We start from the raw sequence: 26,128 nt of genomic DNA, 5'->3' as shown, positions 1-26,128 counted from the left end.
ATGTATCTTTTAGAATCTGGTAAAAATTAAGAACCTTCACTATAGAAAAAAGCATATACAATATTGTACATACAATTTTGAAAGATTCTTGAATTCCCTTAAGCCTATCCATGGGTCTTGGTTGGAAGATTTTATTGTATGTGGGCAGAGCATTTTTTGCCCTACAATCTTAAATTCAGACTTGAGTATAAGACTGAATTTAGATTGTTCATAATTTAAGTACTGACTTCAGTGGTTATTTTTATGTAAGATACTTTTTATGATTTTTAAGTGAATGTATTCTTCATTAATAGGAGTACTTTAGATCCACAAAAGATGCTCTTATGGGATGGTGGGGAAAGTCGGAGTCCTGTGCAAGAAGCTTCTTCGGCTACTGACACAGACACAAATAGTCAAGAAGATCCAGGTTAGCAATAACTCCATTTATTTAGAGGTTGTTTTTAAGTACAGTATCTGTCTAAACATATACTCTTATAGTTATTTTATAGTTTTTTCTTTTAAATCTTCTTCACTCAATATGCAGTTTTTGAATACTTACCCACATATTGGGCATTATACTAAGCATAGGGGTATACAATTGACAAAATATGGCACATTCCTTCTGAGAATTAAATCTAGGGAGAAGAGAGTGCAACTAAAAAAAAAAATCACAAAATTGAAAGCACCAATTATGATGCTTTCGAGGTACAAAGAAGAGACCCTTTATTGTCTGGAGAGGTGTGGGAAGCCTTCATGGCAAAGATGTTTGGGCTGACAGTGAATGCTAGACTGCTGGTCAGTGAGGGAAGGCCATTTCAGCCCAAGAGAACAGTATGGGCTAAGCACAAAAGGAGGTAAAGAGTAATGCGTGAGGGGACTGCTCAGGGTTTAACGCTGTTGGGGAGCAGGAACGCAACATGGACTTTCTTTCAAGACTTTTGTTACTTGACTCAGGTGACTGGTCTGAAGGGGTTAGGCCAGTTAGTCTTGTTCATCTGACAGTTATACCAAGTGTTTATTATTAATTTTCAAGAAACTTGTTACAAAAGTAAATGCTTTTAAAAAATATTTTTAAAAAAGTCTTTGTGCTTTGAGATAGGTGTGCTTGGAATCTCTTGTGACTCTAATATTGCTTATATTTGATTTATGTATTTTCATAAATCCATTCTAAGTGATAGGCAAAGAATAATTTTTATTTGCCTAAAATTTTTAAATTATGATTTTTTTTTTCAGCTGACACAGCTAGTTTAAGCAGTTTGAGTCTGTCTACAGGATATACGAAGCGTATTGCCTTCCTATTTGATTCAACTCTTACTGCCTTTTTAATGATGGGAAATCTTTCACCAGTAAGTCAAATGTTTGTTTAAATATAAAGACGTGTACAAATTAAAATAATTCAGTGCTCTTATAACTTTGTGTAAGTATTGGATTTATTTCTGAAAACATTTGATTTGTTTTATATTCCTTAGGGGATATAATAATTTTTAGTAAGGGTTGCTTTTGTAATTGGAAGAATCAACTTCTTATCTCACCTATTTTCAAATTTGACTGTATTGGAAAGTGTAATTAGAAATTACAAGGCTTAATTTCTACAAGTCCTAGAAATATAAGACTTAATATTAGAAATATAAGATATTATGTTTATCTTTAACTTTATTATTTTTGTTTCTTTTTTGCAGAACTTGAAAAGTCATGCAGTCACAATGTTTGAAGTAGGCAAACTCTCAGATGAATCTCTGGACAGCTTTCTTATAGAACTAGAAAAGGTAAGTTTAGATATCATTTTAAGGGATGGCAGAGCATTTGAAATATTTCCTAGCTTGATGAAATATCATTTATATTGACTGTTGATTATCATGGATTTTTGGCGTATTCTTGCTTATTCTTAGTCATTCCCCACGTTAGTATCATGGCAATCATTTAGACTTAAACACTGAGTGGGCGAATTAATTTTATGATTTTTTTTTTTACGGTGGTATGTCTATCTCATCTATCTCTTAATATGTTATAATGAGAAATGGGGAATAGAAATCTTCATCTGTATGTAATTTTTTAAATTGAATTTTTAAAAAATAACCTTTTTTCTGGTGTTACTCTTAAGTTTACCCTTTAAGCCATTTTATTTGAAGTTTTTGCTCCTGTTATCTTGAACCTGGAACAATGTCCCTGGTTTCATATTTATGTCCGCAGTCACTATCACTTTTAGCATCTTGAAGACTTCAGCCATATTTGCTCTTAGCCACCTTTTTCCCTGTGAGTACAGCCCTAGTTTTTCTTAGCTCTAAATTTTGATGGCCTTTATTGATGTTTTTTATACCCTGGATATTTTATTCTGTTTTCTGCTCGTCTTTATATATGACAGTTGGTGTGCCTAACCTGTTCCTTGGCTAATAATTTAATAATAAATTCTAAATAAACTCTGTATATTGAATGTGCTATTTAGAGAATTTTTGATGATCCTGTAATTCTTTTATATTTTAAGTATTTTTTATTTCTTCTCCTTCATAGGAGTTTTACTTTAATTAATGCAAAATACATATGAGATAATCCTTGCAATTAAGTGGTCTGTTTTACTTTGATCTATATGCTTCATTATTCCTTCAGTGCTTTTTTAAATCACTTGTTAACCCTATTTCTTATAGTGTATCATCTTTTGCTAATTACATTTTACCATGTTCCTGCAATTTTAAGTTCTGGTTTCCTGGTTTTTATATTTTTTATATTCAGCTAGTCTTTTTTTATCATTTATAGTTTCAAGATCACATCTGTTCTTTTACTTGTTATATATCTGTATTGTTTTTTAACGACATAGTCATTCTTGGGAAAATGTTTTTGGCTGAAGTTTAGTTCTAAAAGTAGTTCTAAAAGTGTTTCTTAGCTATTTTTTAAGTACACTGATTGTCATTAAGCTTAATTAGTTGATCTTGTTACCAATTAAATTTAATTATATCTTCCCTTTAGACCTCTCTTTCCATTTTTTGTGTTTTTTCCTAGGATATATGTAAACAAAACTATTTTATTTATATATATGTAGATAAATAAAAACAGGTGACAGACTCATTGTTCAAAGAGCATGCATTAGATATAAGGCCAGTGAAGTCAAGACTTTTGTCTGTTTAGTCTTTATCTCCCAGACTGGTCACGTTATGTAGGAGATACTAGGTAAATCTTGGTGAATGAATTTGAGCTGTGTGTCCATCAGTGACCAACATCCATGTTCACTCACATATTCCAGTGTGCCTCGTAACTGATGATACAAAATTGTGAGCAAAGTGATGAGAATTAGAGGAGCTGTGGATTGGAGTACTTATTGGATGAAGCAGAATATGGGTTTTAGCTTTTAGTTTTTAAGCACCCTATTTGAATGATATATGGACCTATAACTTATATAATGGTCTAAGTTAGTATTCTCTTGCTAAAATTATTAGTTTTACTTGTTGGAGTAATTTCTATTTTTTTTTTCAGCATTGCCTGAGCAAGATTTTTTTTTAATATTTATTTATTTTTTTGTAGCTGTACACAATAACTTTTTATTTATTTTTATTGTGGTGCTGAGGATCGAACCCAGGGCCTTGCACATGCGTGGCGAGCGCTCTACTGCTGAGCCATAACCCCAGCCCCCTGGGCAAGTTTTTGATCTGTTGCTTTTAAATAATGTCCTAATATCTTTATTACATGATTATTGAATTTAATGGCATGAAAGTGGCATTTATTGCAAAAATCTGTTTTCTTTTGATTTAGGTTCAGAGCACTGGTGAAGGAGAAGCACAGAGATATTTTGATCATGCACTTACTCTGAGAAACACAATACTATTTCTGAGACATAATAAAGACCTAGTTGCACAAACTGCTCAGCCAGACCAACCCAATTATGGTATGTTAAATATATGTAATTTTGAAGACATGATCATAAGCAATGTATTCCTAAGACATTGAAAAGATCCTGCTCATTTATTTAATCATCACTTAAGAGTGTTGTTTAATATAATATATAATATATAATTAGTATCGTAGTAATATATAGTTAGTATTGTATAGATACTGAATTTATAACTGAGGTATGCTTTATGAATTTCCTTGCCAACTGTTTTCTACTTTATTTTACGTTTTCTCCTGTCTTCTCATTTGTTGTATTTAAATCTTATTACCTACAAATAGAGTTGGAATATGTACTTAACTCACTGAATGGAATTTAGAATAGGCATCAGTCAGCTCTTGAGGGATAAACAAAAGCTCAAATTTAGTTAATGTAGGAGGATAATGAGAGAATGATAGATTCTATCATTTGAACCTCTTGTTCAAATGCTTCTACAATATTCAGTAAAGTATTTTACTTTGAAATATGAAAATGAAAACAAATAAAAAGAAGTAGTAGCACTTTTGTGTGTTAATGAACTCTGAAGTAGCTGTTGCTCTGTCACTAAGTTACTGTGAGTGACATCAGTTGCACTGATGGTACCAGAATCTCTACCCAGAGTTCGTGATTCAGAAGATTTTAAGTTGGAGAAAGACATCCAGGAATGTGTGTTTTAAAAAAGGTGATTCTTGGATTCAGCTGCAATTGGGCACTCCTGGAACAGTATTTGGCTCAGGTCCTTGGACATTCACAAGAGTTCATCTTGGAAATTTGTAAATCCTCATTGCCACTGTAAATCCTCATTTGTAAATCCTCATTTAATTTTATTTACCTAAAAATTCTGTTTTTTTCTAGCCAAGAAGCATCATTTTCTTAGTTATATCCATTTTCATTTTCTCTCTCTCACTAGCATCTGGCTCTCTCTTCAGCTCAGTTTAAAAATTTAAGGAAGGAATCAAGTAGCACTTTAACATGAGTTGTCAAATAGGTGAGAACAAAGTAGGCAGGTAGTTTAGCTGAATAGGCTGGACTCACTCAATATCTAGTGACTTACTATTATACTCTTATTGTGTCTTAGCAGAATCATAAATTTTCATTTGCTGGGGGCTCTTTTTTTGAGATCATTCATAAATAGTTAAATAGTTAAAACTGAGAATACTAAATCACCAAATGCCAAGAGTCTGAAGCACTTGCATTTATTGATAAGTAACCTTTTTTGCTACCAAATTTTAGGTTATGCAATCAGATAGTGGCATAACGTTGAAAGATGTCTTTCTATATAAGTTTCCTTACTTTCTGTCAAAACAAGATTTGATCTTTTTTGTACTTATTCTGCTCAACACTGAAATTGGTCGTTTCTCTTAGGAGCACAGTTTTTTTTTTTTTTTCCCCCCCGGGGAGTGGTGTGTTAAAGACCAAGATCCTGGTAATGGTTATGCTCAGTTGCCCTGTTCACTAGGTTGTATTTTTTTAAGATGCATTCTTGCTTGAGGGAGGAGATAGTGCACTGATTTGTAGTTTATTTCAACATTAAACATCTCATTTTAGACAGCAGTAGGATTTGGTGTTTTCATAAAAGATTAAGAACAGGGACCCGGAGTCCATGCTTTATGGACCAGTGGTCTGTGGCACAGATTTCTAAATGAGGAGTGCTTATCCCTGTGCTAAAATCAGAATTGACTGATTCTTTTTGTTGCACTTAGAAGCTGAGGGAGAGGGAGACACAGCTTCCCTTGGTACTTAGGTTATTGTAATATGCCATATAGTGGCTGGGTATTAAGGGAAAATAAGCTTGTTTTGTTAAAGTAGAAGATAGACTGAAGAAACAGCATTAGACAGGTTTCATTCTAGACCACAGAATAAAAACTTTGTATCTCAAAATATCTTAATGGTCTCCTTGGAAATTTGGTACTTCTTAAAATAGAGGTATTCAATCTTTATTTATTTATTTTTTGTACCAGAATTGAACTCAGGGGTGCTTAAAGGCAATTATCAATAATATATCTTCAGTATTTCTGTTTCACATGGTTGTTTCATTCTCTGTGTGCTTAATCATAATTCAGGTTTTCCCTTGGATCTCTTACGCTGTGAAAGCCTCCTTGGTTTGGACCCTGCCACTTGCAGCAGAGTTCTAAACAAAAATTATACACTGCTTGTTTCCATGGCTCCTCTCACCAATGAAATCCGGCCAATCAGCAGCTGTACTCCTCAGGTAAAGCCCCACTTGGAAGATGCACTTGGTAGTACCATCGTTTCAATATGGGGCTAGGGCTATAGCTCATCGGTAGAGCACTCGCCTCACACGTGCAAGGCCCTGGGTTCGATCCTCAGCACCACATAAAAAATAAATAAATAAATAAATAAAAGTTATTAAAAAAGAAAAGAAAATGATTTTATTTTCCTAATGTTCAATTTGCAGATACCAAATGTTAAAAGAACTGACTTAGAAAGCACTTGTATATTTTATGCTATTATGTTTAATTTATGAAGTCTAATTTGCATATTTAATTGATGCGTCATCTAGTGACTTGTGACACATTAGATTAAAATTTATTCATGTGCCAAATATTTTCAAGAGAATGTTCTGGGGTGCTCCAAGAAGAAAATTTGCATCATTTTGAAGGGTATGATAAATTTAATCAGAAAAATCAAATGTTTTAAAAGGGGATTGTGGTGCTGAATTAGCCAGAGATGGTACTTGAAAGCTAGAACTCTAGTTAACTCTAGAATTCATACGTGAAAACTACTTCTGGTCTTTTACTTTTTAAAAATAAATCAATTGCATCTATTATATACTTAGCTAGGAAGTAGTTGTATTTTCAAAGAGTGGAGATATGGTGAAGGGGCGAAGCCCAGATTCAGACTTATACAGTCTGGTCTCTTAACTGCAGGGATAGGATGTGCCTTCTTAATTACAGTATAAAGCAAAATTATTTTAGTCAAACACTTAACATTTACTTTTATAAGGACAATGGCAATTAAAATTTATATGAGGCATTTGTTGTTTATAAGACTATTATACTTGATCACTTGTGAAATTTGTTTTCTTTATATAAGTATTAAAACTTGAGCTTACCTCTTTTATGATTGAAGCATATTGGACCAGCTATCCCAGAAGTCAGTTCTGTCTGGTTTAAACTGTACATTTACTTTATCACTGGGCAAGGACCACCATCTCTCTTACTGTCCAAAGGTACAAGACTTCGAAAACTCCCAGATATATTCCAGGTGTGTATGTGGGGTTTTTCTTAAAAATTTTAAGGGTAGAAATTGGTAAGCAGTATTATAGATAACTTTAAATTTATTTTTCTTATTTTTAACTGCCATTCTATCTTTTATTCATTTCTTTCCAATAGGGTTATGATCGATTACTCATAACATCTTGGGGTCACGATCCTGGGGTAGTTCCTACATCAAATGTACTCACGATGTTGAATGATGCTTTAACACATTCTGCGGTTTTAATTCAGGTACACTTACATCATTTCAGAAAATTAATTTGGGATTTTTATTGTAAAGATCATAATTTGCCTAGCTTTCTACTGAGTTTCAATCAGATATCAGTAATTCAGATTTATAAAGTTGAAACAGGGAATCAGATCTGGGTTTTAGTCCTGGTCCTTTGACATTATGGGGATGGAAGAAACGAGATATGCTTTGAAGTTAGAGTCGGGTTTGGATTTTAACCTCACTTTTGCTAGCTCTGTGGCCAGCATCCTTTTTTAAATAATAGTTTTATGGAGATATAATGCATATACTATACAGTTTATGAATTTGAATTATACAATTCAGTGGTTTTCAGTATATTTACAGATATATGCAGTTGTTAATATATTCAGTTTTGGACATGTCCATTATCTCAGAAGTAAACTCTGTACCATTTAGTTATCATTCTCATATGTTCTTTCCCCCCTTACCCCTAAGTAGCACTTTACAGATTGCCTACTCTTGAGTGTACATGTACATAGAATTGTAGATTTGTTTTGTGTGTGAAAGACACTGACTTTGATTTAGCATAATGTTTTCAAAATTCATCATGTTAAAGAATGTATCAGTACTTTGTTCCTCTTTATGACTAAATTAATATTTCATTGTATGGATATACCACATTGATGCATAATTGGGTTTCCATCTTTTGGCTGTTGTGAGTAGTGCCGTTATACTAATTTGTGTACACATTTTATGTGGACGTGTGTTTTGTTTCTCTTGGGTATATACCTTGGAGTGGAATTGCTGGGTCATGTGTTAATTCTGTGCTTAACCATTTAAGGAACTGCCTGCCAGAACAGACTGACTGAAGTCTCTGTTCCAGTTTGCATTCCTACTACCACTTGATATTTATCTGGCTGTTTGGTCATAGCCACTATAGGGAGCGTGAAGTGGAGTATCATTACAATTTTGTTTTGTCATATCCTGATGACTAATAATGTCAAATCTCCTTTCATGTACTTCTTGGGCTATGTGACATTTTTGTAATACTCCTGATATTTTATTTCCTTTCTATAAAATAAGAGATGGCAGTGTGTACTATATAATAATAATAGCAGCCAGTGATGAGATGGGAAATGTACGCTCATAGAGTTGTTCAGAGAACGAAATGAGAGTATGCATATGAAGTATGTAGTGTACTTTTTCATAACTGAAATCTCTAATTGAGATTTCAATAATTAGTTCAACTAGCAGTGGAATGTGCTAAATTCTGTGCTACTTAATATGGATATGCAAATGAGACATCTTTTCCGTCTTCAGCAATTTAAGTCTGGTGGGAAAAGTTGAATGATAAGTTTCAATTTATGCTTTGTGCTGAATAGAATTATCTCCATTGTTTAAAGGGAAGTACCTAATCCAGCCTTGGGAATTGGGGGCTAAGCTCCTTAGAGAAGCGAGAGACAGGTAAGTATAAGAGGAGGATTTAAGAGAGCCAGGCTGGGCAGAGGGGTCAGCATGAATAAATCTCTCAGCAGGGAGGTTTCTTTTCCCCCCTTTATTGATGTTTCCCTAAGAACTAACATAGCACTGACTCCTAGTAGTTGCTCAATTAATGTTTGATGAATAAATGAATAGGGATATAAAGCGGCATAACATATTCTGGGGTCTGCAAGTTGTTTGGTACTTTTGAGAGGTGGATTGGAGCATTTTAGGATCATGGTCAGAAATGAGTCTGGAGAAGCAGGCAAACCCTGGAGTATATCATGAATGTCCTGCTGTCAAGCTTAGGTTTTAGCCTATAGATTTGTGGCAGCACTTCAAGAAGCAAAGAATTAACACCGTCAAGTGTATTTTAAGATTCAGCCTGGGAACCATACTGAGAATGGATGGACAGGGTGAAGACACCTGAAACAAGAGCATAGATTAGGGTGTGGTGTGTAGCAGTTTAGTTAAGGGGTTAAGTCAGGGAAATGGTAAGAAAAGAAAAGAAATAATGGGTTTAAGAACTACTACAAACAAATAGAAATAAGCAAATGTCTGAGAAGGCTGTGGGAAGAGGTGGAATGGTTCCCGGTTGGTAGGCTTGTGAAGGTACAAGGGTGCTGCTGATGCCACTACTCAAGAGAATACTGGAGGAAGAGCTGGTTTGTCGGAACTTAAAACATGTTACAAATTAATATTTTGATGGAAATTGTGATTTATTTTTGGGCATGGTGTATATAAAGTGCCTGTTCAGGTGATAGAGGGGCAATTGGGGATAATCTGAAATTCAAACAAGGTTGGACGGGGAGGATGTCCTAGTGTCCAGGTCTGCACATAGGTGGTGGTTAAACATCTGAGAGGATGAAATTAGCCAGAGAAAACATTTGGTAGGGGTGCTAGGGAGAGAGAACATAATGAAACTGGCTGGATGTGATCAGGGAAGACAGCCTGAATTCATATCTTGGTTCTACCACTTATTAGTCATGTGAGCAAGTTACATAACTTCCCTGAACTTTAGTGTCTTTACTTGTTGCCTGGAGATAACAAAGTCCATATCTTTATCAGATTGTTGAAAGAAATGGCTGAGATGGATAATTTATTAAATGCTTAGTGTGGTGCTTAGCTCACCAATGTGACTGTGGTGATAATGACAGTGGAAGTAGAGTGAGGGGGCAGTGGTGACCCATTACTCTTTTCTGTCACTTTTGATGAGCCATTCACTTTTTTGAGCCTTAGTTTTCCTTACCTGTAAAACAAGGGGTGAGATTGCCCAGATCTATTCTATAGGCAGTAAGTTTTCAATAAGTCAAACTAAATTAATTCTTTGGCATGGAAAAACATGGATAGAAAAATATAACCAAATAAGTAGATGACACCTGTTTTTAAAGCGTTAAAGAAATGTGCTTTTGCTAAAAAAAAAAAAAAAAAAAAAGAATGCCTCCTTTATTAAATTTACTGAAAATTTTCACCTTTTTGGAATTTTTAAAAAATTACAAATTAAGTTTTTTTTAAATTAAAATCATGGTTTTAATTCAATCACCCAGTTTAGGATTAAGTTATATATTTTATCAATAGGACACAAAAGAGCTATTAAATATATTCATACTGCTAAAATAAGTGTGCTTTTTCTTGGATATATCAGAGATTCCTGAGTTTGAGGAATTGCATATAAGCAAAACTTTAAAACAAAATAACAAAATTCATATGAATAGTAATTGGATGTGATGGATAAAACTAAATTATAACATGTAATTGGATGTGATGGATGAAACTAAATTATAACATTGGAGTGGCATGGGTGGACACATTTTTTTTAAGATAATTTTTTAATTTATAGTTCACATGCTTCAGAATAAAATACTAGATGGGCATGGTGGTACACACCTGTATTCCCAGCTACTCAGGAGGCCGAGGCAAGAGGATCACAAGTTCAAAGCCAGTCTCAGCAATTTATTGAGGCCCTAAGCAACTTAGTGAGACCCTGACTTAAAATAAAAAGAGCTGGGGATATGACTTAGTGGTTAACTGCCCCTGGGTTTAATACCTGGCACTAAATAAATAAATAAATAAATAGCTACTAAAATGGGTACAAAGAAAGCCCCTTCCAATCCTGTCTACCCATTTTGCACTCATCTATCATTCATATGAGATAATCACATTTATTAGTTTCTATTGTGTCCTTCTTTATATAAATGTGAGTAATTATACACCAATGTTCTCCTTGCTTTTTCCATTTGCCATTAGATTTTCCCATTTTTAATTCATAAAGGGCTTCCTCCTTTTTTTTAACAGCTGCATGAAAATATGTGCCATAATTTATTTAAACAGTTGGTGACCGTTTTGTTCTTAATTATATGTAGATATATTGTTGTATCAAATGTCTTTGGCTATATGCCATTTCAGGGTGGGTTTTTGAGGTTTTTGTTCCTGTCTCTGGTATGCCATGTTACTGGGAATTCTTGCATTTCTTTCAGAACAACAGCTAACTTTGTGCTCATGCACTTTACCTCATTCATTCTTCATTTGATTTGCACCTACCCGATTTATCTGTTAATTAGCCTCTGTTTTTTTCATGTGCTCAATTTGAGAAACATCGCCCTATATGTTCACATATACATAAGATTGTCATTGTTGGATGTAGAAAAATAAAAAATCATTGAAAGCATTCTGATGGAGTATTTATGTGGAAAATAGCATCATAGGATACAATCTTATTTATTGTTGTGTATCAGTGATTAGGTTTTTTGTATACCTTTCAACTCTTGTTTCTTTATGTTTAGGGACATGGTTTGCATGGGATAGGAGAAACTGTCCATATACCGTTTCCATTTGATGAAACAGAACTGCAAGGAGGTACTCTTTGAATTGTTTCCATTTGACTTTTCATTAATCATGTCAACTGTTTGATGGAAAACATGATGGAAAGTGAATTCTTAACATTTTTAAGTTCTAGATTTTTACCATTTTGCTATTTAAGCATATTGGAAAAGGTAGCTTTTTTTGTCATGTGCTTTTTCCCTCGGAACTCATAGATGAAGACTCATTCAGTAGCTTTGAAAGAATATTAGTCTGTCTTGGAAGTGAAGAGAGTAAGTAGATATTTGCTTGGATAGAAGATTTTCTGTATGTTTTGCTTTTGAAGTTCCTTGAGAGGTTGTTTGAAGGTTGAGGGAGAAGCCAGAATTGGGGAATATTTTGTGCCTAAGAAGTTTATATTTTTTACCATGTGTTTGATACATTCTTTTTCAGAGACTCTTCAAAGTATTCAAAGCAGTTTTCAGTGTCATTGGAAATCCATCTGTGTGTACAAACAATATACACTTGTGGAGTGCTGCTAGAGTTTTAATGCTTTTTGTATTTTAATTTATAAACATTTAAAAATTTTACATAGTTTTAAAATGGATGCTAATAAACATTTGTATAAATTTTATGGTATGCAGAGCACATGCATATATTTCTTTTAATTTTAGCATTTGTTTTTGCTATTAAACTTCATTTTTGGTACTAGAAGGGATTTGAGTGGATGCTGAGTTTGTGCTGAGTCAAGCTAGTGAGAAATAGAGGAGGAGGCTTTGTTTATTATCTCTAGAATTAGATATAAGCTATAGTACATTTGATGGAAGATGCTCAGAAAATTTCTGTGAAAACAAATTCATCTCTCCTTTTGTAATATAGAAGATAACTTTTCTCTTTTGAATATTAAGAAATGATATGCAGATGACCTTTGGTATCCATGAAAGATTGGTTCCAAGAATCTACCCCCCACCCCCAGAAGATATCAAAGTCTGCAGATCCTCAAGTCCCTTATAGAAGATGTTTATAACTGACAAACATCTCCCAGCATATTCTAGATTATTTATAATATCTACTGCATTGTAGATGCTATGTAAATAGTTGTTGTAGTGTTGTTTTTTTAAAAGAATAATGACCAAAAAAGTCGGTTCAATACAGCTGCAGCTTATTTTTCCCCAAATATTTTTGATCTTGGCTTGTTGAATTTGTGGATGCAGAACTCTCATATTCAGAGGATCAACTGTATTCAAAAGAAAAGTTCTATATGATTAAACCTTACACTTATATAGCACTTCTCTTTCCTGCTTCATATAAAACTGTTGCATTGTAATCTGTTTTTTCAGATTTTTAGAGCCAGATTGCATGGATTTTAGAGAATAGTGAATAATTCAAATAACTGAACTTTATTCCTAGAAGAACTTAATGTTCTTCTACAAAGTTAATCACCACTTACTTTCCCCTCTTCTCCAAAGTAGGGGAAAGGAAAGAGAATTGTGTTAATATTGCCTTCCTTTTTATATGTTACCGTGTTTGAAATTAAGATGCTTTCTTCTGCTTGTTGTGAATAAATGTGTATAAAATCTGGAGAATAGAGATTTCTTTCTCAAAATAGTCTCTATTCAGAAATGAATACTTCTCTGCATCTACCTTTTCTACTTAATCCTATAATACTTCATAAATTCTGAGGAAAAAATAATTGTTTACCTGGAGCTACAGGATAGTGACATGTGGGAGGGACAGTAACAGTAGGATCTTAAGTTTTATAAAATCTTAAGAACTGCTGGGGCTATAGCTCAGTGGTAGAGTGCTTGGGTTCAAACCTCACCACTAAAATATAAATGAATAGAAATAAATGGAAATTTAAAATTTCAAGAACTGATTAATGGAAATTTAAAGCAGAATATCTTTACACTTGGATATAGAGCATCTTTCTCATTTATTCATTCACATATTAATGAAAACTCAAGCTAATATCTAAATAATTTATCAGACGTATGATTTCAAAAAAATTTTAAAAAGAATATTCATATTTTTAAAAACCATAACTGAATATATTTCCTGATAAAAGCTCTCCAAATAAGTATTTGAAGCATAATAGAACTAAAAAGAGAAGACCAGCAAATTTGCCAGATTTCCCTATTTTGCTTGCTTATTAGCAGGATAAATTGTTTTGCTATAGTAAATGTCTTTAGAAGATTGTAAATAATATGAAAAGGGTTTTTATTTTCTTACATTGAATTTTTTAAAATTGGATTCAGTCTTGATTGATTAAAGAATAAAAGTACTTCAAAAATTATGTAGGAAAGAAAAGTATCTTTAAGTGTTTGGTGTTATGTAATAGAACTGTTTACTAATGCAACATCATCTTTTTGTTCTTAGAATTTACTCGTGTCAATATGGGTGTTCATAAAGCATTACAAATATTAAGGAACAAAGTGGACTTGCAGCATTTCTGTGGATATATCACCATGTTGAATTCTTCTAGCCAACTTGCAAGTAGAAAACTCAGTGATGCTTCTGATGAGAGAGGTTAGCTAAGAATTGAGTTCTTTGAATTAAGATAACTGGTTTTAACACAATCTTAATATATAAAAAGCAGCAGACCTTTATGTGAATGTTGAATTGGTTAATGATATTCTGGATCATTATTTGGACAAACTTCAGTTGTTTAAGTGGAGAAAACTCCAATGTGCAAAATTAAAGAAGTGATGCTCTCAGGTTGGAATACAGGATGGCTGTTGGGCTTTAGTCCCTTACTGTCAGATCTGTGTTTATAGGCTTTGAATTAAGTTAGCCTCGGTGGGTGATGTTTCGAAATTCAAGCTATTTTGTAAAAACATTTTTAAAATTGACTTCGTTGTTAGTTTCCAAGTTCTGTGATTTGGATTTTAGAAGTATCTCTTATAATTATTTCTTTCCGTCTCTCTTCTTTTTTAATTCTCTGTAATTGCCAATCTAGTCTGGTTCTTGATGCCATAAACCTGTATTACACCATTTCCTGCTTAGCCTTCCTGTCCTATTTATATCTCCAATCCTTCTTGCATATTAACACCAGCTTATTATGCTATATTCTTTCTTTTTAATCTAAAAATCCATTTTCAAATCACCTTCTCCTGCTTACTGTTGTTTTTATGCTTTTATAATATTGGCTTGTATCTGGCTTTGGTTGCCATGGTGCCAGCTCTAGTCCATTCACTCTACAAGACCTTTCAATTCAAGTGTCTCTTATGGTTGAATCTATTTAATTTAGTTTGAAATTTTGAGAAAATTTGATTGATTGCTACCCATCCAGATGTCTCCCCTTGAGTTAGATATCTACTTCTGATCTATTATCTTTTGCCAAAGGAGTTGACATGCTTTCAACTACTGATTGCCAAATATTGCATGGGCATTTTCCAGAGAAGAGGGCTTAGTCATTTCAGAGCTGACATTTTTTATGTCATTCATTTCACAAAACATGTAAGCAATAAATAACCTGTTTAAGAGCTGGAGATCTTATTTTAAGTGGTAAGTGAGAAGTTAAAAGACTCATGGGGGGACTGCTTAGAGGGCTGGCAGGAGTCAGAGAAGGTGTATTTCAGCCCAAGGTGTATTTTGAGCCATCAGGGAAGGTCTGTTAGAGTAGGGATAGTTGGAACTGAACTTTGAATTTTTTTGGGGGGGGGCGGGAGGTGGCAGCCTTTCAGGCAGAGGGAATTAGAAAACAATAGTACCTTATTTTGGCCAAAAGAAAAGATTTGTTGGAGAAGAATAGAGAAGTAGGTCAGATGTAGGAGGAACTTATAAGCTAAAAGATGCAGGGAGTCTTAAAAAGAATTTTGAAGATGACTAATGTAATCAGATAACTCCACAGGTATGAAAATGACTAAGTGACCTATGTGAAAATCTTATGTTCTGCTTTTTGAATTTTGGTTTCTTTAGGTCAGGGTTTCTTACCTTGGCATGGATTGCATTTTAAGCTGGATAATTCTTTGTGGTGGGGGTTGTATATGGTAGGATGTTTAGCATCCATGGGTATCTACAGCATTGCTCCCATTGGGGATGGCCATGCTTGGCTCCAGACATTGATGTTTTACAGTGTTCTCTTGGTTCAGAACCCCGACTTTAGACTAGTGATTCTTCATTCTTTCTCATCACCATGTCTATTGCCTGAAGTCGTCTTCTTTTTTTTTTTTTTTGAGACAGAATTTTTTTAATATTTATTTTTCAGTTTTCGGTGGACACAACATCTTTATTTTATTTTATGTAGTGCTGAGGATTGAACCCAGTGCCCCACGCATGCCAGGCGAGCGCATTACCGCTTGAGCCACATCCTCAGCCCTTGCCTGAAGTCTTCTTTATGTTAGGACTGACTTATTGACAACTTCTGTTGACTATTAGAATCCTAATATTGTATATGGCCTTTAATTATAAGGAGATCCTGATTTGGCTTCTGGCTCAGATGTAAATGGCAGTACAGAATCATTTGAAATGGTCATTGAGGAAGCAACTGTAGATTCAGCAGTGAAACAAAACTCTGGTATGTCAAAAAAATTCTATGCAATTTTATTAAACTAATTTCTGAGGCTTAATTTTTCTGTTGAGTCACTTGTATACTATTTGTTTTATTATCCACAATGGACTTTTAAACATGAATCTTCTAAAAAACATTTTTAAATTCAAGTACTATTAAAATTATGACCTGAGAATAGTGACTTCAATTTCATTATTCTTGCTGTAAATATTTTGATTCATTCTCTCATGCAGATATCTTTATGAGGCAAAAGACTGCTTTGAACATTTGGTGAAAGTGTTGTGCCTTCTCCCTAGACATATTTACATACTCAAAAGGCATACTTTTCTGTTTCAGATATTACTTGAGTCTCTTTGAGTCCCCCTCCCTTGCCAAGCCCTTGGTGCAGATCACTGGGTGGAAGAAACCTAGGAACCTCAGATTAAAGAGCTACTGTTGCTAATATAGTACATATCAGTATCCGTGGTGTTAAGGATAAGTTTTGTATCTTTTTTAAGGTGCCACAACAGAAGCAGATCCGTGGTGTTAAGGATAAGTTTTGTATCTTTTTAAGGTGCCACAACAGAAGCAGAGTGGGTTCCTCTTGAGTTGTGCTTTGGCATTCCACTGTTCAGTTCTGAATTAAACCGGAAAGTTTGTAAGAAAATTGCCACACATGGCCTCTGTAGAAAAGAAAGGTGAGGACATGTATTCACTGTCATCCTTTCATGTACGTGATTTGAAGCTGTTCTTCTACATGAATGTAGTAATTGCTCTATGTATTTATTGATTGAATAAAGATTGCTAATTTAACGATTTTGCTATACTTTTCAGAATTAGGTTTCATTATATCACAAATTAGTTAAAAGCAAACCTGTCATGTTTTGGTTAACTATATTTAGTTACCTGGATTTGGTGAGGGAGTGGTAAAAAGGTCATACTTATAGTGGAATATGAACTTATTTAAAATATATAGATGTCTTTAGAAAATTTATCTTGTGCTCTTTTAACATATACATGCTCAAGTTATATTAATAATGATTGTCTTTTGTGGTGAAATTATGATGACTATCCCAAAATTTTTTGCTTTCTACCATTTTTTGAAGTGAACATGTATTTTTTTCCCCCCTTCTAAGAGAGCACACAGGTTTTATTTCATTAAACTCTGATTCTTTGGGAGTGTTGCTAGGTGGCAGTGCTGGAAGGGATAGCAGGAAAGAATATCACCGAGACCTATTGTCACAGTGGATGACTTGGAAGGTGATAGCCACAGATCTCCCTGTTTTATTTAGGAAAACAAAATTTGATAATAATTAATTTATTTAGATGGCTTAATGTAGCTTATATCAGAAAATTGAAAGTGCTCACCTGATAATTTCAACAGCTGTCTTCTGAAAATAACATACATGAATAAAAAGTGGAAATATTGTAAGATTTTTAAGATTTTCACCAATTTACAGATTTGAAGAATATTTCATGTGGGTAGCTTGCTATGTGTTAAATCTATCAGGCTTTTCCCTAGGTCATCCTTTAATGTTTGGAAATTTGAAGTAGAGTTAGAAGTCCCTCAGAGTGCCTGCATCTTTTTATAAAGATTACACTATTACTGTCCTAATAGGCAAAAATATTATTGATGAAAATCACTGAAATTGTGTTTAAAAAATTTTAATAATTAATTAGAATGTATGTATATACATAAATGCATTTAAATTGCTGAGTTATCTTGTGAAATTTAGTTTGCCATTATATTTGTTTTGAACTTTTCTTTCCCTTTGTTTTTCAGCCTTCAAAATCTTTTGCATTCCAGTAGGAAACTCTCTCTACAAGTCCTTAACTTTGTTCACTCATTCCAGGTAACAAAAGCAATTTCTAAATGTTATCTATAGCCAGATGTGGTGGTGCACACCTGTAATCCCAGTGACCCAGGAGGCTGAGGCAGGAAGATTGCAAGTTTGAGACTAGCCTGGGAAATTTAGTGAGACCCTCTTCCCAATTAGAAAGGTCTGGTGTTGTAGTTTAGTCATAAACCACTCTTGAGTTCAGTCCCCAGAACCAAAATGAAAACCAAAATAACAGCCAAACAAATGGTATTTGTGAAAACTTTATAGTATTCATAGGACTTCTATATTTGTTTTTGAGTCTTCTCAGCAGCAGGACATGAAATAAGTACTGATTCACTAATTTTACTTTTTTAAACGAAGAGCCTTATATTCATTAAGTTCATTGACTTGCGTATTTTATTGACCAGGTCTTTGTAAACTAAATCTTGCATTGCTCCTCACCAGTGCTACGTTCTGCAGCAGTGTTTTAAGCATCTGCTGGGGCCTGCACACTGTGCCAGATGCTGGGTGGAGTGAAATGCCTCTGTTTGTTGCAGCATTGGAGGCCAGTGCTGTGGATCTTGAGTCTTCCCTTAGGAAGGAAAGGTCATTCTAAACTTGATTTACAGACAGATTTTTAGAGTGAAAAATTTCTGTTCATAACATCTGATCTAGCTTAGGAAATCAATATCTTTGGAATTTTATTTCATTCATTCATTTAGTCAATACTTGAATTTACCTTATGCCAGAGCCTTTTTCAGTGGTAGGCAAAAGTGATATATAAGATTAATGATGAATGTAGTGTTGTGTGAGACAGCAGTCAAGTAAACATTGAAATATGTAAGTAATTACAGATTCAGTAAGTACTTTGAAGGAATCAGCCTATGATGGATGGTAAAGGTAGGCCTATTTTAAAGGGTGATAAGTAATATGTAAAATGAAATCTGTAGGACAGAAAAGAGTATTCCAGTCAGAGCCTAGGAGACAGAGAGGTCCCATATCAGGAAAGTACTCAGTGCACAAGGAACAAAAGAAGGTCAGGGTGGCAGACACTTCATGAAGGAGGGCAAGTGGCAAGAGGTGAGGTGGAAGAGGAGAGCAGGGAGAGTGTGTTAAAGGATTTATATGTTATGCAAAGTGCAAAGAGAAGTGATTAAGGGCTTTGTTATTCAGGGGAGAGACGTTATTTCTGATTCAGTGTTGTAAAATGCGAATTATCATTGGAAAGGCACAAGGGTAGAAGCAAGTTCAGTTCAGAGGCTATGGTAATCTCTCAAGAGATGCTGACAGCTGAACATTCTTTTCACTGAACCAAACCAAACCAATTTTAGATGTAACTCTAATAAGGGTTTGTTTATTATGTGTGTATACTGTTTTACCAATAAACCAAGTATATTGTAAGAACACACAGAAGAGAAATTTTATAAGGATATAACAAATAGATGGAGAAATTCTGAAATTCTCTCAGTACTGTACTCAACTCCAGAGACCACTGGCCTTGGATGTGATGAATGAATAAAGTAAACTAATTTAGGATATATTCTGGAGATAGACTAGCAAAACTTAATGATGAATTTAATTTGAGAAAAAGTTTGAGGATGTGGAGGAAGGGAGCAATCAAGAACAATTTCCATATTTCTTAATTAGCTAAATGTGTAAAGAAGACTGGGAAAGAAGAGGTGGGAGACATGTGGAATGTTCAGTTAGAGACATGGTCCGTGTGGAATGCATGGGACATAGCTGAGAACACAGGTCAGATAGATGGAGGATTGAGCCTGGAGTTTGTGGGGAAGGTGGGTGAGAATATATCACTCTAAGAAACCTGGGAGTGCATGGATTGAGCTTAGTGCTGTAATGAGTTTTAGAGGTGATCTCCAATAGGTTATACCTTGAGGTAGGTCCAGTGTTACCAAAATTAACCTCTTCTTATCCCAGTCTCATAACATGTTATTTATGTTTATTTCAAAGCATTCATTGCAGTCTGACTTGTACTTTCATTTTTGTATAGATTAATTCCTGCCATGGATTATTTTGAGCTTGTAATATGATAGATCTTTCGATCTCCTGTTGTGATTTATATTCCATGAATAGTTCTCAGCTAATCAAGATCCTTATTTCTCATTAGTTATAATTAAGTGCTTTTAATTTGGTTAAGTGGTTTTGGTAAAACTGAATTAATCTTGTTACTTGATCTTTTAGGAAGGTGCTTCAACACTGGATATTCACACAGAGCCCAATTTTTCAAGTTTGCTTTCACCGTCATCCTATGTGGATATGGGAGTTCCACTTCCTGCAAAGAACTTAATATTTAAAGATGGCATCTTATCAGAATGGAGTGGACGGTCACCTTCCTCACTTCTTATTGCTAATCTTCATTTGCAATAATTTGATTACACCATATGTTGCTCTCACACTTCCAGCCTTTTTTTTTTCTTACTGTTAGCTTTATAGTGTCAGCTACTAAAAAGCATCCTGCTGCTGCAGTGCAATTCTTGCTTAACTAATATTAAAATTGGGGGAACATGTTCATGTTTTCTGACATGTTGTTCATTATTGCACATCTTATTGCAACAAAGTGCTTTTTAGCAGCCAGCACTGTATTTTTTACCTTGAGACAATCTGCATTTCTTTTATAATACTAATTATATACTTTATAGGCTTTATAATGACTGTTAAGTTTATAAACAGTCACTATGAATATTGCAACGGTAATTTTATATGTTAGTTTATCGGACATAAATCTTGTTTAATTTTATATTTTGTTACCGATACTTTAGGGGATCAAGGGAAGAGACATAACTCTTTCTCTGAAAAGCTTCTTGGTACTTAGAGTAGTGAAACTGTAAAACAGTAAACATCTGGTATTGAGAGGTGATATGATGGGGCATTAAGAATTCCTGTGGGTGTTTGTAAATTATGTATATCAATTGGATATTGTTGAAGGTATGTAAACAGCGGCTATGTATAACTTAACCTTGATTCATAAGGTCTTAGGCTATGACTCTTCATTGACATCTCATTAGAAGCTTTGGAAAACATTCTATTTTTAAACAGTATTTATATGTGGACTTCTGTTGTCACTCACTTTGGACTTTATATTTTCATAGAGTCTTTATGGAAAAATGGAATTTATTTTCCACTCATAGCTGAGACTGCTGCATGTTTTCACCTGATTTTTTGTTTGTTTGTTTTGTTTTGTAGCTTTACCAATGAATATTTTTGGAAATTGAATTTGATGTTTTCAAACTGAGGATTGTGAGTTTAGATTAGAATTACATACAAGAAGCTTTAAGGCTATGTCCTTGGATCAAAACACTTCATGATAAATCTATTGTGAAGGCATATTCTTAAGCAATCTGGATTTTTAAATTTCTGTTAGTAGTTTTGGAAGAAATGATAAGGAAAATTGAATAATTTCAAAGTGTTTCTTGAGTCATTGATTTAGCATCTCAAATGTTAATTAGAATAATTGGAATCACTTTTAAAGACTTTTCAAGTTACCTTCCTTGGGAAGTTTGTGCAGTGTTATAGTTTAGCTTAGGCTCCTCTTACAGGATAATGGTTTTGCTAGTTTAAAACTGTAACCAAACTAACTGGTCAAATAACATATATCTAAAACACTTAAAATATTAGAAAATTTTGGAATGTTAAAACCAAACTTTTTGCTGATGATTTTTGTTATTTATGGAACTGATATTTGTGTATTTAACATACTTCTGGAAATATATGCCTTTCTTAAAATTGTTAACCATGCATTTAATACCATGGCCTATCTATAGAATTAAATATTTTGGACCAGGTTACCTATGGCACAGTCTTGCTGTGTTTGGGGTAAATACCATAATGTTTAATTTTCTACTTTGACTTCTAGAAGATAGAAACCATGTCTGTGTTTTGTGCGTCTATAAAAGGAGAACTACATACTAATATTAAAATAATTTCTTATGACTGTGAATCACTCATTTATTTTTCCAGTAATTGATATTGTACATTCCTAGTGCTATTAGTTATGTATGTATGTATGTATGTATGTATGTATGTAACTTTTAGAGTTTCAACTGAAAGTTGTAAGTATTTCTTTTGATCAGGGCTCCTTAATCTCATTTTAATGTGTTTGAATTAACTGTAGTTATTTATTTTTGTGTTAACCATCTAAGCCAACTGTAATGACATGTACACTAATAAAGAATTGAAAGTTTGTAGTTGTTGACATTGAACCCAGTTGTTGCTGAGTTGAAAGCTTAAAATATGGGAGTAATTTGCTGCTATACTTCCTTTGAGAGAGAATGGAGAGAGAAGTAGAACTAATAATGATCATGAACTTCAGGGAAAGTACTTGAGAGGATACGGGGTCCACTCTGGTTTCTTGTGTTCAGTGAGGACGGTGATCATCTGATTCCCAGCTGAAGACCTCTCATACTCTTTCAGAGAGAGAATTTGCATTTTTAGAGCTGTTAGCAAAATGTGAAATGCTGATGTTCCTGCTTAGCTGTATGAATGTAGCTTTGTTTCATTTATACATTGATTCATGTAAAGATACATCTCCTAAGTCTTATAAATGTTGATCCAGTTCAACAAAAAAGTAAACTTAAAATAATATAGACTTTGTTATTTGCCAAAGAAGATTCTTGAAAAATTTGTATCCTTTTTTTTTTTTTTTTGCAAATGTTTAAAGTAATTTCATTTGGCTTCATGCCACCTCCCCTCCTTTTCTCCCCTGCCCTTTACTGCCTCATGAACCATGGCAAACATTCTTTAGAAAACGACAACGAAAATAGGGACTATCAAAAAGGGAATAGAACTTACTAGGGGAACAGTTTCACCTCTCCAGTGGGTCTAAAGAAATGCAACTTTATGTCACTTAAAAAATGCAATTGTCTGATTTCCTTATCTTCTTTCCTTTTTAAAGTCTGTATCAGATGATTTTTTTCATTTGTTTTCTGGGGAAATACCAGTTTCTTTTATGTTTGTTTTCTCTGCTATTCACGTTCCTTTTTTTATGTTTAGTGTTTCAGAAACAGTTTGTATTAAAAGATTTTAAAGTACCAAAACTGTAATAGTACAGTGGATTGTTTTCTGTTATGTTAATCTTATACAATGAAATGTATAAAGTGTTGTCAATTTGATTATTGACATATATAACATGTTTACAAATAAACTGTGGTGTTGATCAACTTGCTGTGAAGATGTATATAATCTTATGTAAGTTCCTTTCTTAAATATAGCCAAGCTGCCTATATCTTAATAACTTTTATTTTGTACCAATTTCAGTAGATTTTTGTACCCTTCCCTGAGCTTCCTCTAACATTAACACCTTATGTAAACAACAGCACAATTGGCAAAACTCAAAAGGTAACATGGCATTGAGTAAGCTACAGGCTTTACTGGCTCCTACCAGTTTCTCCACTAATGTCAGTCTCTTGCTCCAAGGTCCAGGCCAGGATGCCTTGTTGGACCTCCTTTTTCCTAACATGACAGTTCCTGGGAAGAGTACTGATGAGCTGCCTGGGCTTCTTCGTCAGTGTGATTTCTCAGTGTGTTTTCTCATGACAAGCTTGATGTTTTGCCAGAGGTGATGTGCCCATCATCTCTGTATGCCATGTCAAGGGAGCAGTGATGTTAATATGTGTTACTGGTGATGTTCCTTCATTGGTTAAAATGGTGACTGCCAGCTTTTTACCACCGAAAGTTAACTATTCCCCCCGCCCCCCCCCCCTTCATACTCTGTTCTTTGGAAGATGGTCACTAAGTCAGGCCTGTTGAGAGCCACAGCCAAAGGGGCCCCAGCAAACTTCCAGCTGCCGGCTGATGATCCAGCTGCCAGCAAACTTCCAGTTGCCGGCTGATGATTGGCTCACAGTGGCCCCAGCAACATCTAGCTGATTGGCTCCTCTGCGGTGATGTTCATTGGGCTGTTTCCCTGCCCTTCAGACTGCCAGCTGATGATTGGCTCACAGCGGCCCCAGCAACATCTAGCTGATTGGCTCCTCCACGGAGCTGCTCATTGGGGGACTTCTTTGGCTCCGCCCACGCGACCCAGCCAATCGGCCTCAAGAGCAGGAGGATTGTGGGAGGTTGAGAGGTTGGTGTGGGGAGAGGCTTGTGGAAGCCGGTGGTGGCAGTTGGGCTCTGAGGGTTTTTTCCCTGGAGCTGTTTTGTTTGGCGTTTGTAGTTCTAAAAATAAAGTTAGTTTCTTTTTGACAAGTGGCTCCTGATTTGTGCCAAGCCAGACTTCGGCACAGGCCCACACTGAAGATGAAGGAAATTTAGCTCCACTTCCTGGAGGGGAAATATTTATATATATTATTTAGAATACTTTAAAAAAATATATTTTAGTTGTAGTTGGACACAATACCTTTATTTTATCAACTTGCTGTGAAGATGTGTATAATTTTTACTTATGTGGTGCTGAGGATTGAACCCAGCGCCTCACACATGCTAGGCAAGTGCTCTACCACTGAGCCACAGTCCCAGTCCCTAGAATACTTCTTTAAAGAAAATATATTTCTTCTGTTTTAAAATTTATTTGATCATTTAATTTGTATGAGCTTATGGCTATTTTTTTTTTGTCCTTGGGTTAAAATGCAGTACTATTGTCATTCTATTTGTTATGCAGATTGTTTCAGTTTTGACCACAGGAGCTCTTGAGGTTGGCTCCTAAATTTTTTAAACATAACTCTCCCTGCTCCCTGGTGTTTTTTTTTTCCTAACCATCTTCCTTCTGGTACCAGCCCTAGAATTAGCTGTTTCTTTGGAGATCTTTGGTTCCTTTTATTGGAAACTTATTTAGAAAGGAAGATCTGAGTAATGGGTGCACTTAGTGCTATTGCCCTGTTATTGCTTCTAGGCCTTCTCAGTGAGTTTAACTAGGAAATAACAATATATATTCACTAGCCAGTATATTGGCACACATCTCTGTAATTATAAGTTCAAGATATACTTATTAGTATCTAAATTAAACACAAGATTATGCTGACCATAATCCAGTACCTCAAGTTTCATTCTAGCTTTACCTCTTTTCTTATTTCTTTGTCCAAGAGTAAAAAACTTGGCTCCTTTTAGCTACAATTTATATACTTTAGAATACTTAAATTGTACCTCTGTGAGAAAGATGATGATCAAATATAGCATTTAATTTTTTTTTTTTCAGGAGTTCAGGGTTCATTAACCTTATAGTATCTGGCCCAGACACCATTTTCCCAAGTAACTTGATTTGGTTCCTTTTATTCCCCACTCCCTCCATTTAGGTCCCACATTCATGAAACAGATTCATTGGTTACACTATGTGTTCCATTTGGGATCCCCTGACAGTTGATCTTATTTATTCATATGGTAAAATTCATTCTTCATGGGCTTTGACAACTTCTGAGTTGTGTCTTAACACCCAAGTACAGTACCAGACAATTTTTATACAGTTACTGAACAGATTCATCATCCTAGAAAGTCCCCTTTGTACACAAACTCTCCCCCAACCCCTGGCAACTACTTACTTGTTTTCCTATGCTACAGTTTTGCCTTTCCAGAATGTTTAGCCTCTTGTATAGCAAGATACATTTTAAATTTATCTCTTTTATGAATCAGTTGCTTATCCTCTGTTGCTGCATACTCCAACCTACAGATATATTAAGGTTTATCACTTGATATTCATGATGGGACTTTTTTTAGATAAATACCTAGGAGTGGGATTGCTGAGTCATTTGGTAAGTGTATATTTAACTGTGTAGAAAACTGCCAAACCATTCTCAAAGCAACTATCATTTTGCCTCTCATTAGTAGTGAATGAGTGTTCCTGTTGCAGTAGTATCTCATTGTGGTTGAAATGATGTTGCGTATCTTTTTTATACTTATTTGCCATCCATGTATCTTCTTTCATGAATTGTCTATATGGATTGTTTGCTTATATTTTTAAAATTGTGTTGTTCCAGGTGCAGTGGTACACATCTGTAATCCTGGCTACTCAGGAAAATGAGGCAGGAGGATCACCAAGTTTAAGACCCCTAGGGGCAACTTAGATTCTATCTCAAAACAAAATGAGGTAGGCATGTAGCTCAATGGTAGAACACTTGCTTAGAATTATCAAAGCCTGGTCTTAATCCCCAGTACCACCACCACTACTAAAAAAAAAAAAAAAAAAAAGGGTTGTTAAATTGTTGACTATTAGGAATTCAATATATGTTGTGAAAAAGAGTCCTTAATAGGTATGTGTTTTTCAAATATTTACGTCCAGTCTGGATTGCCTTTAAATTCACTTAATAGTCCTATAGTCATATATATAGT

General features: G+C 34.5%; 1 protein-coding gene across 3 annotated transcripts in view; it reads left to right on the top strand.

Moving 5' to 3' along the window:
* Fam91a1 (family with sequence similarity 91 member A1) overlaps nt 1–23,025 on the top strand; it is a 60,017-nt gene extending 36,992 nt beyond the window's left edge. For 2 of the 3 annotated variants that reach the window (XM_078016729.1, XM_005316175.5), the window contains 13 exons: nt 294–406; nt 1,213–1,325; nt 1,659–1,745; nt 3,721–3,853; nt 5,899–6,047; nt 6,929–7,063; nt 7,192–7,305; nt 11,527–11,599; nt 13,919–14,068; nt 15,954–16,058; nt 16,606–16,729; nt 17,815–17,884; nt 20,051–23,025. In XM_078016729.1, coding sequence (XP_077872855.1) covers nt 294–406; nt 1,213–1,325; nt 1,659–1,745; nt 3,721–3,853; nt 5,899–6,047; nt 6,929–7,063; nt 7,192–7,305; nt 11,527–11,599; nt 13,919–14,068; nt 15,954–16,058; nt 16,606–16,729; nt 17,815–17,884; nt 20,051–20,236 — 1,552 coding nt within the window. In that variant the 3' untranslated portion in view covers nt 20,237–23,025. Of the gene's footprint in view, nt 1–293; nt 407–1,212; nt 1,326–1,658; nt 1,746–3,720; nt 3,854–5,898; nt 6,048–6,928; nt 7,064–7,191; nt 7,306–11,526; nt 11,600–13,918; nt 14,069–15,953; nt 16,059–16,549; nt 16,730–17,814; nt 17,885–20,050 lie in introns of those variants that run through there. The other variant, XM_013357225.4, reaches the window with a different exon arrangement.
* Nucleotides 23,026–26,128: the final 3,103 nt, after the last annotated feature.

This window comes from Ictidomys tridecemlineatus, chromosome 7, assembly GCF_052094955.1.
Source record: "Ictidomys tridecemlineatus isolate mIctTri1 chromosome 7, mIctTri1.hap1, whole genome shotgun sequence".
NCBI lineage: Eukaryota > Metazoa > Chordata > Mammalia > Rodentia > Sciuridae > Ictidomys > Ictidomys tridecemlineatus.
The sequence above is the reverse complement of the archived record's forward strand: the minus strand, read 5'-3'. Positions and strand labels throughout refer to the sequence as shown.